Source organism: Marmota flaviventris, chromosome 19 (assembly GCF_047511675.1).
Source record: "Marmota flaviventris isolate mMarFla1 chromosome 19, mMarFla1.hap1, whole genome shotgun sequence".
Lineage (NCBI taxonomy): Eukaryota > Metazoa > Chordata > Mammalia > Rodentia > Sciuridae > Marmota > Marmota flaviventris.
The window spans coordinates 7,095,831-7,108,945 of record NC_092516.1 but is presented as its reverse complement, the minus strand read 5'-3'; the positions used below and the strand labels follow the sequence as shown (position 1 = coordinate 7,108,945).

Sequence of the window (13,115 nt, the reverse complement as noted above, 5' to 3'; positions counted from 1 at the left end):
CTGTGTCTTCGTGCATGGGCGTGCCTTCCTACATCCCTATGGGTGGAGCTATGCTCACCTATTCCTTTGTAATATTACCCCTTGCCCTGTTTGAGATAGAATGTTCCATGGAAACACCCTTTGTGTGTCTCCTTCTCTTACTATGTCCTTGGGTGTGGCCTACCTATATGTCAGTCAGCCTGCTGACATCAGACATCATGAAGCTAAACTCAGCCCCAGACATCATGAAGCTAATCCTCAGCCCCTTGCCTCATTTAAATAGCTTCTCCTCAATAAAAGGGGTCAGCACGTGTGGGCTCCCTCTCTCTCTTTCTGCTGACCCTTAAGGTCAGAGGAGCCGCCACAGCACCCCCAAAGAAAAAGGTATTTCTGTCTCTTGCATGGTTATTTTGAGCAGCCCAATTAGCCCAGTTCCCCTGGAGTGACCCCTGAGTGTTTTAGTCACGAGCCCGGCAAGTGGCGTCCCTGGGTGGGCAAAAGGTCTGAGTGTTTCTGTTGCCAGGAACGCGACACTCTCTGCTGTGGAAAAAGATCTAATGGCATCTGACAAAGTAGACACTCCTATTTGATACCTAGTTTGCTTGAACCAACCTGAACCATTACAGCCCCAGCTCTCCTTTCTGCCACAACAGGCTTCTGCTTTCCTTTCTGCCATGACAGCCTTCTGGAGAAGTAGCAGAACATCACTGGAGTTCTATTCAACCTCTGTCCTTCACAGTAAGCATTAGATTCCTATGAGAAAGCCCAGGATCCAGTTCTCTTGTGAAAGAATCATGGTCTCTTTAGATTTTTATGGTTTCCCTCTTTATGAGAGATTTAGGGTGAATGCCTTCTAGGCAAATAACTGTTTTTTTTTTAAATAGTTGGTAATCTACACCTCATTTTACAATGACCACACAGTTGGCTTGAAGTCTTGGGCTTGCATGCTCACCATGTGAGAACCCACATCCAGGTACTTATAGTTTCATGTGATTCTAGAAAAGATTCAGCAGTTATGCAGTGAAAATATTCCTACATATAACCAAGAACGCAAAGCTATTTCCAGAATTTATTACTGATGATTTGCCTCTACCTTTTTCATCCTGACAGATCTAGGTCTGCCTAGATCTAGAAAATAGAAGGACAGTAGTCACTTCTACTACACAGCTAATATACCCCACCTTGCTCTGCCCATATGGAAGGCTGGCTGCCCATGCTTGGAGGTAGGGTCATTACCTCTTGGAGAATCTTCACCTTTTAACCTGTTTTTCCTAAAAGATGACCCTGGTACACTACACTGGATTGAAATGTGCATTGCTTGTGGTAATGACAATTTTTGAGGCTTAGCAGCAAAATTCAGAGACATAATCCTTGGATTATGCAGATGTGACAACTAAGAAACAGGTCACAATAGGTCAGGGGGCTATGTCTTCTAAGTGCTTTGAGTTTAATCATCCTGTACATGCTGGATGATCAAAACTGCAGAACAAGAACTCCATTCCCCAGAGTTTGAGTAGAAGGGAGAAGATATGATTGCCCAGACCTTGGGAGATTCTCATGTGGGACATTCCTTATTTTGTTGGTTCCGGATTCCTGTATTCCATCTCTGATCAGACAGGCCATCATCTCAACCTAAGGGGGCTCCATGGTAACTCCCCTCTTTACTCTGTGTGGTAGCATGCAGGCTATAGGGATGTTGTCTTGCCAATGTCTGTCTCTAAATGGCTAGCCGTGATCTGTCTGAATCATCAGTTGTTTCACATCTTCAATCTTTCTTAATTTCTTATGCTTGATATCTCATTTTCTTGTAGGATACTTCAAAGAAGGCTTCCTGGGCATACAGCATGCTGTGGACAAAGCCATTATGCATCACCATGCTCGCAATGCATCAGCTGACATGTTTGAGAGACTCAATATGCTCTTGCAGAGGTTCCCACATGGGCCCCATATTCAGGACGGGTTCTTCCTGGTCCTTCAGAACGAGTTTCCACTGTTCCTCATGCTCAGCTTTATATGCATTGAGCTCATCATCATCAATACTGTCCTACTGGAGAAAGAGAGAAAACTGAAGGTAACCTCATCTGCATCAGATGGGTGGCTCTCCTGGGACAGGGATCTGGGGAGCTGCTAGTGAAACTGGTCAGAGCAGGAATAAGGCCCGAGCAGTTAAGAAGTTGCTTAGGTGTCAGAGTGACCTCCCAGGTGAAACATAGAACTACATTCATTTTTAACCTACTTGCAATTTAGAGGATGCCATTCATTTTTATTGCAGGAATCCTTGATTTTAGCCTTGGAAGGTCCAGCCTCGTTTATCCGGGTTGGGTAGCATATTGCCTCCCATGAGGAAGGTGTTCAGAGGATGCTTGTTTGAAGGGATGATCATCCATCCACAACTCTCTCTCATTTCATGGCAGAGTGGATGGGAAGCATTCTCCAAGGAAGACACTACTTTAGACAGGGTTGGTCTTGCTGAGTTGCTGCTGAAATAACCAATTTTACTTGCTCCTTACACTTTTCTGTTTGCCTGCCTCCTGTTGTTTGCTCTACTCTCTATTCTCATCTTGCTTTCTGCTTTTTATTTTTGGTACTTGGGATTGAATGAGTCCTTTTTACGAGACAGGATTTTGCTAAATTGCTCAGGCTAGGCTTGAACTTGGGATCCTCCTGCCTTAGTCTCCCGATTTACTGGGATTACAGGTGTGTAACCATGCCTGGCTTCTGTTCTTTAAAAAAAAAACAACAACAACAACAATCTTATTACTCTTAAATTTTCTTCTTCTACTGATTCTTACAACTGTGTATTTAAAAAGACTGCTAGGGATTGGGGTTGTAGCTCAATGGTAGCCTAGCATGTGTGAGGCACTGGGTTCCATCCTTAGCACCATATAAAAATAAATAAATAAAATAAAGGTATTGTGTCCATCTACAACTAAAAAAGATTTTAAAAAAAAGATTGCAGTGTCTCTCTGATCATTGTTTGACCTCACTGATAACATTTATAGCTAGAAAATTGCCTTCCTTGGCCTGCTTTATCTTGGGTAGTCAGTTGAAGGAGCAGAAACCAACTCAGGTGCCTTTTGAGGCTGCTACTGACAGTGCATTGGCTCTGCTCTAGAGTGGCAGGAAGGCAAGGGAGCCTCCTTTTTGCTGCCATGGATAACATTGAGACTCTGCACCTACTGAAAATCCCTAGAGGAACTATGAGCTCCCAGTGTGTGGCCAGCATTCCCTTTTAGTTTCCAGATATGAGATGGAGTTTGACCGTCCCAGTTTGTTCAATTACTTCAGCAACAAACTAGTGTAGAGTGCTAGTGGACATCAAATATTTGCACTTCAATCATTAAATTGGTCATGCATTTTCTCTTTTACACTTGAGACTCTTCTTTAGATGAATGAAGGTTAAATACTGCTTTTGAAAAACAAAGTAACCACCAACAGAATTTAAAATTAGGATGTATAAGAAACTTAAACTTCATCCTTGGGCCATAGGAGCCCTCACTTATAGGAGGCATTCAATAAATGAACTAATCAATAGTATACTTACATTACTAAAGGGGAATAATTTTAATACAAGGCCTATTGTACTATATCTAAACCGATAAATACCACTCAACTCACTGGTTTGTACTCCTTTTTCCAACTCACACAGTCTCCCATTAGCCTCCACTAACCTCCCTTTCCAGTACAAACTCATGACTCCTCATTCCAGTCTGCTTGGGTCTTTATAACAGACTGCTGGATCAGACCAGAAAGGACTGAGCACTGGTCATAACATCTAGTTCTTCTGATTTTTCTAGGAATATATGTATATGATGGGATTGAACAGCTGGCTGCACTGGGTTGCTTGGTTCATCACATTCTTCATTTCTGTCTTCATTGCTGTTTCTATCATGACCATTCTCTTCTGCACAGAGGTACATGTCTTGTTCTTTAGGACATGCTAATCTATGAATGGGTGGGAAAGAAATGTGGTTTGGTGTGGTTACTGGTGACTGCTTGGAAAACCTCAGGTTGATACATGGCGGTGTCACTGAAACTTTGGGGAATTAAGCAATTAGAATCTTTGCCTTCCTTCAGTTTTCTGATCTTCAAGTAGTGTACATGGGTGTGGCTAATTTCATTAGTAAAGTAGAATGCTAAAAGATGTACTTTTGGAAACTTTAAAATAATACAAATTTTAAACTTCACAAATAACTGATAATAGTTATTATAAATGATAAAAAACTTTATTTTACATTAATGGTATTATGGCTTTTTGTACTTTTACACAGTCAAAGAAATTTTGCCAATTTACATTTAATGACTAAATTATAACCCCCTATTTGGATATATGAAAATTTATCTCCTAAATTGCTAAAATTATGTCAGTTTGGGCAAAGGAAGGCAAGAAAACCCAGACCAAGTAGCAAAATATAGGAAACAAATAAAATGGCCAGAAAATACTAAAACGATATCATAATAAATAGGATATAAGATATAAAAATAAATACCAAATTTATCTGTTGTAATGATAATGAAAAATGGGATATTAAAAGAAAGAAACATCCACATTGGGTCAAAATTAAATCCAACTGGGTACAGTAGCACATGCCTATAATCTCAGTGACACAGGAGCCTGAGGCAGGAGGATCCCAAGTTTGAGGCCAGCCTTAGCAATTTAATGAGTCCCTCAGCAACTTAGCAAGACCCTGTCTCAAACTAAAAAAATAAAGAGAGCTGGGGGTGTAGCTCATGATAAAGCACCTCTGGGTTCAATCCCTAGTGGCAAAAACACAAACAGACTCACAAATTTAAATCCAAACCTATGCTTTCCTCCCACAAAAAAAAAAAAAATACATGTACAGAGCATAATTTGTAAATGATAGAGGATACTGACCAAATATCAGTCTCAAAAATTGAGTATAACCCAGGTGTGACGGCACATATCTGTAATCTCAGCAATTTGTGAGGTTGAGACAAGAGGCTGGCAAGTTCCATGCCAGCCTTGGCAACTTATCAAGACCCTGTCTCAAAACAAAAAATAAAAAGTGTGGGATTGTAGCTCAGTGGTTGAGCACACCTGAGTTTGATCCCCAGTGCCTCCCCACCACACGCACACAAAACTGTGTATATTGTTTACTTTAAGATATCTTGAATTTTAAAAACATTTTGTGCAATGTTTTATGAGGCACTTTGTGGTTTCTCCGCATTCTTTCCATGTAAACATTGTAGATCTATGGATTGTTTTCTAGGTGGAAAACATGGTTGTGTTCAAGAATAGTGATCCTAGTTTGATTTTTGTTTTTCTAATGTGTTTTGCTGTTGCTACAATTTTCTTTGCATTCATGATCAGCACATTCTTCCAAAGAGGTGAGTTCTTTATATAATTTATATAATTTTCTGTCAGAGGGTATTTATGATTTTTTTAAATGGAAGCAATGTCGTTTCTATCACCTATATTATGGATACCCACATTCAAAAGAATGGACATGGACATCTACATCACAATCATACATATTAATTAAAGTGATTAGGGACTGGGGTTGTGGCTCAGTGGTAGAGCACTTGTCTAGCATGTATGAGGCACTGGGTTTGATTCTCAGCACCACATATAAATAAATAAATAAAATAAAGGTATTGTGTCCAGCTACAAACTAAAAAAATAAAAAATAAAACAGAAGTGGTGAAAGAGGGGATCCCTGTCTTGTTCCAGTTTTTAGAAGGAATGCTTTCAATTTTTCTCTATTTAGAATTATGTTGGCCTGGGGCTTAGCACAGATAGCTTTTACAATGTCGAGATATGTTCCTGATATCCCTAGTTTTTCTAGTGTTTTGATCATGAAGGGGTACTGTTTTTTTGTCGAATGCTCTTTCTACATCTATTGAGATGATCATAGGATTCTCTTAAGTCTGTTGATGTGATGAATTACATCTATTGATTTCTATATGTTGAACCAACCTTGCATACCTGGGATGAACCCCACTTGATTGTGTGCACTGTCTTTTTGATATGTTTTTGTATTTGATTTGCCAGAAGTTTATTGAAACTTTTTGTACCTGTGTTCATTGTATCTGGTCTGAACTTTTCTTTCTTTGATGTGTCTTTGCCTGGTTTTGGAATCAGGGTGATATTGGCCTCATAGAATGAGTTTGGAAGTGTTCCCTCTTTATCTATTTCACAAAATAATTTGAAAAGTATCGGTGTTAGTTCTTCTTTGAAGGTCTTGTAGAACTCAGCTGTGTATCCATCAAGTCCTGGGCTTTTCTTGCTTGGTAGGCTTCTGATGGCGTCTTGTATTTCTTTGCTTGAAATTGATCTGTTTAAATTGTGTATATCATCCTGATTCAATTTGGGCAAATCATATGACTCTAGAAATTTGTCAATGCCTTCGATATTTTATATTTTATTAGAGTACAAATTTTCAAAATAATTTCTAATTATCTTCTGTGTTTCTGTAGTGTCTGTTGTAATATGTCCTTTTTCATCACGTTTGTTAGTAATTTGGGTTTTCTCTCTCTTCATTAACATGGCTAAGGGCTTATCAATTTTTTTATTTTTTGAAAGAACAAACTTTTTGTTATGTCAATTTTTTCAGTTGTTTCTCTTAATTTCATTGATTTCAGTTCTGATTTTAATTATTTCCTGTTTTCTACTGCTTTTGGTGTTGTTTTCTTTTTCTAAGGCTTTGAGATATAATGTTAGGTCATTTATTTGTTGACTTTTTTATTCTTTTAAGGAATGAACTTTCCTCTTAGTACTGCCTTCATAGGGTCCCAGAGACTTCATATGTTGTATCAGCATTCTCATTCACCTCTAAGAATTTTTTTAAAATATGTTTTAGTTTTACATTGACACAATATCTTTATTTTGTTTATTTATTTTTATGTGGTGCTGAGGATCGAACCCAAGGTCTCTCACACACAAGGCGAGCGCTGTACCACTGAGCCACAACCCCAGCCCCATACGAATTTTTTATCTCCTCTTTGGTGTCTTTTGCAACCCACTGTTCATTCAATACTACATTATTTGGTCTCCAAGTGTTGGAATAGCTTTTATTTTTATTTTATCATTTATTTCTAATTTCATTCCATTATTATCTGATAGAATGCAGAGTAGTATCTACTTTTTTGTATTTGCTAAGAGTTGTTTTGTGGCATAATATACAGTCTATTTTAGAGGAGGATTCATGTGCTGCTGAGAAGAAAGTGTATTCGTTCATTGATGGATGAAATATTCTATATATGTCAGTTAAGTCTAAGCTATTGATTGTATTATTTTTTTTTTAAATTTTAATATTTATTTTTTAGTTATCGGCGGACACAACATCTTTGTTTTGTATGTGGTGCTGAGGATCGAACCCGGGCCGCACGCATGCCAGGCGAGCGCGCTACCGCTTGAGCCACATCCCCAGCCCTATTGATTGTATTATTGAGTACTATAGTTTCTTTGTTCAGCTTTTGTTTGGAAGATCTATCCCTTGGTGAAAGAATTGTGTTAAAGTCATCCAGGATTATTGTGTTGTGGTCTATTTGACTCTTGAACTTGAGAAGAGTTTGATGAATGTAGATGCTCTGTTGTTCGGGGCATATATATTTATAATTGTTATGTCTTGTTGGCATATGGTTCCCTTGAGCAGTTTGAAATGTCCTTATTTATCCCTTTTGTTTAACTTTAGCTTGAGGTCTACTTTATTTGACATGAGGATGGAAAGCCCTGCTTGTTTCTGCAGTCCAAGTGGGTGGTATGATTTTTTCCAACCTTTCACCTTCAGTCTGTGAATGTCTTTTCCTATGAGATGAATCTCTTGGAGGCAGCATATTGTTGGGTCTTTTTTTTTAATCCAATATGCCAGTTTATTTCTTTTTTTAAAAAATTATTTTTAGTTGCAAATGGACACAATACCTTTATTTTACTTGTTTTTATTTTTATGTGGTGCTGGGGATAGAACCCAGTGCCTCATTCATGCTAGGCAAGTGCTCTACCACTGAGCCATAATCCCAGCCCCAAGTCTATGTCTTTTGATTGGTGAATTTAGGCCATTAACATTCAAGATTATTTTTGAGACATGATTTGTATTCCCAGACATTTTGTTTATTTTTGGTATTTAACTTGACTTGTTTTCTCCTTTGATTAACTTTTCCTTTAGCGTAATACTTCCCTCTGCTGATTTTCATTTCCTCCTCTTGGAAAATTTTGCTGAGGATGTTCTGTAGTACAGGCTTTCTAGTTATAAATTCTTTTAACTTTTGTTTATCATGGAAGATTTTTATTTCATCATCAAATATAAAGGTTAATTTTGCTGGACATAAGATTCTTGGTTGGCATCCATTTTCTTTCAGAGCTTGGTATATGTTGTTCCAGGATCTTCTAACTTCAGGATCTGGATTAAAAAATCTCCACATATCCTAATTGTTTTTTCCCCTATATGTAATCTGATTCCTTTCTCTAGTGGCTTTTAAAATTTTTCTTCTTATTCTGTATGCAAGGCATTTTCATTATAATGTGCCTTGGTGTGTATCTGTTGTAATTTTGTACATTTGTTGTCCTGTAAGCCTCTTATATTTGGTTTTCCAATTCATTCTTCATGTTTGGAAAATTTTCTGATATTATTTCATTGAATAGATTGTTCATTCCTTTGATTTGGAACTCTATGCCTTCCTCTATCCCAATAACTCTTAAATTTGGTCTTTTTATGTTATCCCATATTTCTTGAATGTTGTACTCACGGTTTCTTACCATCTTTACTGTGTGGTCAACATTCTTTTCAAGATCATTTTGTCTTCATTGTCTGAGGTCCTGTCTTCCAAGTGGTCTAATTTGTTAGTGATGCTTTCAATTGAGCTTTTGATTTGTTTATTGTTTCTTTCATTTCAATGATTTCTGTTTGGTTTTATTTCAGAACCTCTATCTCCCTATTGAATTAATCTTTTGCTTCCTGTATTTGCTTATGTAGCTCTTTATCAAAATGATCTTTTGCTGCCCATATTTCTCTTATATCATCCTTTAATTCACAGAACATTTTAATTTTGTACATCCTGAACTCCCTCTCTGTCATTTCTTCTGTTGTTGTGGCCATGGATTCTAATAATGTAGTATCTTGATTTGTCTGGGGCACTTTCTTCCCCTGTTTTTTCATGTTGTTTGTGTGTCTTCCCCTCTAACACTGCAGATCCATGGCATTACTGTTTTTACCTATAGGCTTATAGTGCTCCTGCAGGTTTCTAATACCTCTCCTTTGAGGGGAAGATCAGTTGTTAACAGATCCCAATATAAACAATATACAACCTTAAACCAAATAGTTGTTATTAAGGCGTTTCTGGTTTAGTCACAATTTACAGAAATGGTGAGTTCCATTATTATCTACAATATAAATAGTAGGTTTGCAAGAGTTTTCAGTTTCCAATGGTAGACAAAGAATTTGGGGGTGGGGGTGGGTGAAGGGTAGGATGAGATTTTTGAGGGGGTAGGAGGTGAGGATATAGAGTTATTAGATCTTAGGAAGTGTGAAAGGAATCTAAAGAAGATGGTTAGTAGCAGGAGAAGAGAGAGGAAGTGATTTGGGGTAGACAAGTTGTTGGGGAAATGGTAGAGTACCTAAAACAAACACACATAAATATTAAGAAAAGTAAAAATCGAACCCAGTGCCTCACACGTGCCACGCAATTGTGTTACCACTAAGCCACAGCCACAGCCCATATTTTCAATTCTTATTCTTTTAACTTTCTAGGAGTTAAACATCTGTATTTAACTTGAGTTTAGCTCCCAGATGTCAGCCAGATTGGCCTTGGATCCAAATTTTGAGCCACTATGTCTACAGACTGAAAAACCTTGAATTCTTTACCATAACTCACTAGTTTCAAGACATTAAACAAATTTATTTTGTGTGACTAAGCTTCAGTTTTCTCCTCTGAAAAACAGGGAAGTTATGAAGATTCAATAAGATGATGTATATATATATATAAAGTACTTGGCATATTGCCCGGTAGGAGTTAATAGCTGCTTTTCAAACTACCACTCATCTTTGAAGAAGAGGGCTTTTGTTGTAGGAGAAATTAATGCAGTTTTAAAGAGAGAAAGTTTTACACAGATATTTATGCCTTTATATAAAGGTCATTTCACATTTTAAGTGCTACAAATGTTTTTCATCTTAATCCAGTGAGTGTACGACTGTAAAAGGTCTATCAAAAATTTTTAAGAGATTGCTTCTTCTCTGAAATGCTGAGACAAACACAGAGATACTTGCCTTACTGTGGCAGGGGAAAAAAGGATATGTCATAGTTCTTTGTGCATTTCTAATGAAATTCTTGATATCTTCCATCTAAATTTGCAGCACACGTTGGAACTGCCTCAGGAGGCATCATCTTCTTCTTCACCTACCTCCCCTACCTGTACCTCACATTCAGCTACCACCAGAGGAGCTACTTTGAAAAGATAACCTTTTGTCTCTTCTCAAATGTTGCCATGGCAATGGGAGTCCACTTCATCTCCATGTTTGAGGCAAAAGGTGAGATTTATCTTTCCCAAGCTCTCTCTAGGGTGGTGCCTTGATGCTTTGCCCCAGGCAAGGCTGACCTTCATTTACCAATAAATATAACTGACACAGTTCATTCAGTGTTCTGAGCATTTGCATTATTCTTAGAACTGTGGTAGATACTTTGTGCGACTCTAAGGAAATACACAATATGGTTCAAACCATACAATTTACAGTAAAATTGGAAAGCTGTTTGTAATGACGCATGTCTGTAATCCCAGCTACTTGGGAGGCCAAGGCAGGAGGATCACAAGTTCAAGACCAACCTGGGCAACATAATGAGACTGTGAAAAGGGCTGGGGATGTAACTCAGTGATAGAGCACCCCTAGTTCAATCCCCAGTACTGAAAGAAAAAAAATAACCAATATATTTGGGGAAAAGAACTAAAGCATATTAAATAATTAGGAAATTAGAACTGAATGTGGTGGTGTGCAGTTGTAGTCCCAGCTACTTGAGAGGCTGAGGAAGGAGAATCACTTGAGTTCAGAAGTTTGAGGCTAGCCTGAGCAACATAGCAAGACTCTGGCTCAAAAAAAAAAAAGAATTAGAAAATTAAATGCCTATGTAATTATAGATACAAAATATGGAGACTTATGATTAGAAGCTTGGATAATATTTTAAAACTTTACAGATATATATCATATATTATTCTTATTGCCTTTAGTGTCTCTTCTTTTTTTAATGAGTTCTCTTTTTTAAAGACTTTTTAAATATCTTTATTTATTATTTATTTTATTTTTATGTGGTGCTGAGGATCAAACCCAGGGCCTCACACCTGCGAGGCAAGCACTCTACCACTGAGCTACAGCCCAGCCCCTAGTGTATCTTCTTTTACAGGTTGATCTACGAGACTATATTAGTCAGTTTCATGTTACTATAATAAACTACCTGAAATAATTTACTTACAAAGAGAAAGGTTTATTTTGCTCACAGTTTGGAGGTCATAGTTGAAGAGCAGGTGGCCTCAGTGCTTTGGGCCTCTCAGAGGTTGGCACATCCTGATATGACTATGTAGAACAAACTTCCTACATAATGAGGAAAGGAGTGAAGAAAAAATGAAGAAATTTGGGTCACATAATCCCCTTTAAGGGCACATTCCCTAGTTATCTAAAGATTTCCCACTAAGCCCCATATGCTGAAGATTCTACTACCTCTCTATATGCCAGCCTGAGGAATATGCTTTTAACATGTTCTTTAATCAGGTTTCTATTACCATAACAAAATAACTGAGATAATCAAATTAAAAGGAGGAAATGTTTATAATTCACAATTTTTGAGATTTCAGTCCATTGAAAAGAATGAAAAATATTGACACTAAAATTAAGATACCATAAAGAGAAGACAAACAACAGAGTGGGAGAAGATACTTATAACACATTTAACTGACAAAAGGCTTATATCCAGAATATTTGAAGAACTCATAAAAATCAGTTAAAAATGTTATCTTATAGTTCAAAAAGTTAGGTGGAAAAATTTTTAATTAAAATTTAAAAGTTAGAAGAAAATACTTGATTAGTCACTTTATGAGAAAGGATACTCAGCTGAGTACAGTGGCCCATGCCTGTAATCCCAGCTACTTGGGAAGCTGAGGCAGGAGGATGTTTGAGGAAGTTTGCAAGTTTGAGGCCAACCTGGTCAACTCAACCGTATATTTATAATGAATAAAAATAAAGTTAACTCACAATCAAAGGTCTACAGAGTTGTGGAAACATTTATGTTTTTCTTCTACTTGGACACTGTAGACTGTCCTAGATGAGGAGGTCTCTGACTTTCATGAATCATGCATAATTAATGTTTATTGCCACTTTGGAATCAGTCCTGATATGTACAAAATTTTTAACCCAAAATGCAAAAAAACAGAATGAAAGGCAAATTGGAGACTCTCTTACCCACAAGGACCTTAGAGATTGCCTGGCCTCTGCTTTCACAGCATGTCCTGTGACCAGCAGCTTCAGCCCTACTAAAATCTTGTTAGACATGCAGAGTCTCAAGCCCACCAAGAAAGACCTCATCAGTCTACATTTTAACAAAATCCACAAGTGATTAGTAAGTACCTTAACATTTGGGGAGCACTGAGATAGCCTGTCTGTCTGCTCTCAGTACTTGAATCTTTCCTGTGGTGTTAATGATTTCTAACTCCTCCATCCTTTGTGGAAACAGAAGACATGCAGCATTTTGGATGCTTTAAATGAAAAGCTTTGTCAGCTCATGTTCAGATTAAACACTTGGATCACACAGGATACATGTATACCCAGGAATGGAGCCAAAGCCTTCCTCAGTGCTTTCCTTTATTTGTGGAATAAGTATGTGTTCAGTGTCTTCTGTGTAATAGACCCTGACAGTAAATAAGCAGATTCACAATGCAATGCAGGACCTTCTATGAGTTAATACAGGGTGTTCCAAATGCATGTGGGTTGGGCATCTTACCCAAACAAGGAGAGTGGGTACACATGATTCTTGGGTAAGTACTATCTGCTCTGATCTTTGAGGTAAGATTAGCCAACAAAGAAGATGCAAGAGGAGTAGAAAAGCATTCCAGATAGTGTGTGCAGAAATGTGGAGATGTGTCTTGGGTCACCCAGTTTCTTTCTTTCTTTTTAACTTTATTTAATTAATTAATTTAT

At 37.7% G+C, this 13,115-nt stretch overlaps 1 protein-coding gene across 1 annotated transcript in view; it reads left to right on the top strand.

The window, feature by feature from the left end:
* LOC114096973 (ATP-binding cassette sub-family A member 17-like) overlaps nt 1-13,115 on the top strand; it is a 113,283-nt gene that overhangs the window by 31,987 nt on the left and 68,181 nt on the right. Inside the window, 4 exon segments of the mRNA XM_071605754.1 lie at nt 1,789-2,050; nt 3,777-3,893; nt 5,211-5,328; nt 10,290-10,463. Of these exon segments, the coding sequence (XP_071461855.1) occupies nt 1,789-2,050; nt 3,777-3,893; nt 5,211-5,328; nt 10,290-10,463 (671 nt within the window).